At 57.0% G+C, this 2,987-nt stretch overlaps 1 protein-coding gene across 1 annotated transcript; it reads left to right on the forward strand.

The window, feature by feature from the left end:
* Nucleotides 1-1,120: 1,120 nt before the first annotated feature.
* Nucleotides 1,121-2,267, forward strand: NGA_0694000 (uncharacterized protein; the record flags this gene model as incomplete). Its single annotated transcript, XM_005852360.1, has 3 exons — nucleotides 1,121-1,210; nucleotides 1,467-1,567; nucleotides 1,684-2,267. A coding segment is annotated over exon 3 (291 nt), but the record flags the coding sequence as incomplete, so codon positions are not given.
* Nucleotides 2,268-2,987: the final 720 nt, after the last annotated feature.

The following is a 2,987-nucleotide window of genomic DNA, read 5'->3' on the forward strand; positions in this document are numbered from 1 at the left end:
CTCCCTCCCTCCCTCGCTCCCTTACCTGCCGATCCTCGTCCGGGTCCTCCGGAAGAAAAGAGTCAAAGAGCGCGGTCACCCGGCTGGGATCACAGCCAGGGGCAGCAGCGGAGGAGGAGGAAGAGGAGGAGGAGGAGGAAGCCCTCCCTCGACCCCCCTTGCTCGTCGCGCCCGCGGCACCGGTGGATCTAGGGCGGGGGAGAAAGGAAGAGAACGAGGGGTGGTAGTGGTGAAATGATGGGAGGAGTCCTCTTGGGTGCTTATCATGCAGTGTATCTTCATGCGGGAGGGATGCAAGGAGGCTCAAGGGGGGAGGAAGGGGGAAGGAGGAAGGCTGGCTGGGCGTGAAAAAGACTTGACAGCGCGGAATGCCCTGCCTGCAGATTGGCCTCCTCCACATTCCTCCCCTCCTCGGTCCCAGCCCAGTCTTTGGGGATCGAATTGCCGCGCACCTTCTCATTTTTTTGGTGAGGGGTTGAATGATGGGAATGGAAGGTAGAGGGTCGGAGGAAGGGGCTGTGACTCGCTTCGCCCCCCGTCCACTTCCCCTTGGATGTAAATACACCAGTTCAACGACCGGAGAACTGCTACGGTCGATGCAAGGCCTTGCCTGCATGGAAGTGTGTGAAGTAGATGGTCAAGTTTTTGGATGTTCTTCGTGCGGGCCGACATGGCGACTCTTACACGAAGTAGGCAAAGGGTAACGCGCAACCGCCAAGGAATGATCGATGGACCAAACTAGAAGAGGGCCCCAATATCCTTGCGTCGCTTGACAAAAACCGTCACCAACACTTGCTGTCATTGCCTAGAAGCATCAAGAAGAAAGGACATCAACCAGGGGAATGGAACCGTCTTTCCCTTCTTTTCCATGCCCTTAAGTGCGTGATACCCAATACTCACGGAATTACAGGCCATGAAACAACCGTATGAGACAAGTCAATGTATTGCTAGATCAGATAGACATGTTTGTGGCTGTTTACAGGACGTATTAAAGCACTAAAAACAGGAACATTGGGAAGCCTCCCTCGTGGAAGCAGCTCGCCTTCCGACGTGCTCGCCATTCTGTCGCAGATTTGCCAGCCCCGCTCATTCACATCAAAACGTGGATCACGACTCATTCACACACAGCGGGAAAGGGAGGGTGCGACCACGAGCTGTTCTTACGAGGCAGGAGGGGCATGTTTACTCGCAAAGGCGTCTTGGTCACGTGGTAAGTTGCTCGAGCACATGGAGTTCGCAACCCGAGAAACGTGTCTCTGCGTGAGTGCAAACAGTGATACAAAGAGGAGAATCTTGCCCACTTAGCTACCCAATGTCTTCCATTTTCTCTCTTATGCCATGAGCGTCGTCCGTAGAAGCCCTACGAAAGTGGTTGATAGAGTGCGCGTGCCAAACGCCTCCCCCTCACCCTCCTCCTTCCCGATCCCTCACGCGTGTGCCCCCTGATTTCCATGCTCATGATGCAGCGATGTACCCATGAAACAACTCATTAAGCACCTCGACCCTGGGAACCGTGCCATCATTCAAGATCTAGACGAGACACACCTCTTCGTGGACGCCAATGCCGGTAGGTCCTAACCTCCCCCCTCCCTCCCCTTCCCCGTCCATTTCCTCCCTCCCTCCCCCCCCCTTCCTCCCGATTCCCAGCCTCAAAACCAATCGCTCGGCCTTTCATCGATACAGTGAGCACAATCAAACGGGAGATCGAAAGCTTCGTGGACAAGCACGTATACGCCCCTACGCCTGACGAGCAGGCTCGGAGTGGCAAGCCGGGCAGATAGAACGCTCCTACTCCCCGCCCTCCCTCCTACTCTCCGCCCTCCCTGCCAAAGCCTCTGGCATCCGGGCATGTGGAGACAGGAGGGCGCGTGCTTGAAGACGTGGCGGAGGGAAGACAGCCTGAGGGTGGGAGGTAGAGGAGGAGTGCTTCCCACACGGGACATGAAGGGGGCACATTCCGTCGTGGTGGCGCGGGCATGATGGTGGACAACCGGGGGGCCAAAGCACATACAAAAATCACATTATACATTATACACGTTATAAAGCTCAGCCCTGTGATAAATGTCTGCAAACGCTCGGAAGGAACCCTGGCATTCGAATGGCCCTTTGGCCAGTGCCTCCTTCCATCCCCATCGCGCGTCGTCCGTAGTCATCGCCCCCACAACGCTCTTTTCCCCCCGGCACTCCCGAACCTCCCTTCCCCGCACATGATCCGCTCCCAAAAGCAACAAATTCCGAGCCCGGGCATGCGCATGCCCGCCTCTTCGCAGGCACCACAACTTTTTCGTAACGGATTTCGTAACGGATATTTGAATTTTCCTTTTCTTCTAACGCCATCCTTCCCTGTTTTTGTCGCACATGAGCGTGCTTTCATTCGCGTGTGCTTATTCGTCCTCCTTCCCTCCCCGCATCATTTCCCCCACGCCACACTCCCCTCTCCCTCCCTCCTTCGCTCCTTCCCTCCCAACCTTCCCTGACACCCTCCCCCCCCATCAAATCCAGGGCGAGGAAGCAGTGAGGAAGCCAGCCTCCCCCTTTCCTTCCCTCCTTCTGTCTCTAGGAGGGGTAACCGCGAATGCCACACAGGGGACACGACAAGGGAGCAGGTCCCGGTCTGACCAACCTCCTCCACGTCATGCTACCCGGAAGTGAGGGGTCGCTTGCCAGCCTTCCCCCCCTCCCTCCTTCCCTCCCTCTCATTCCCTCGGGACCACCAGCCGCCACCGCAACTTTCTTTCCTACACGGCGCCCCCTCCGCGTACCCTCCGTCCCCATCACACGCTGGCCAGCCGTCTTCCCTATCCCCGCCTGCTCTTCTCCCGCCCTCTCTCCCGCCCAGTGCAAAGTCATACAGTAGCTTTTGTCTGTGGTCCGTGTGGCGGGTTTCCCTTGTTCATTAATATGCAGTCGTTGCCCTCCCTTTCTCTCTCCTTCCCTCCCCCCGCCTCCATCCCATATGAAAAAAAAGTAAAATGGCCCTCCCTCCC

The sequence above is a fragment of the Nannochloropsis gaditana genome (genome assembly GCF_000240725.1).
Source record: "Nannochloropsis gaditana CCMP526 unplaced genomic scaffold scaffold1357, whole genome shotgun sequence".
Taxonomy (NCBI): domain Eukaryota; class Eustigmatophyceae; order Eustigmatales; family Monodopsidaceae; genus Microchloropsis; species Microchloropsis gaditana.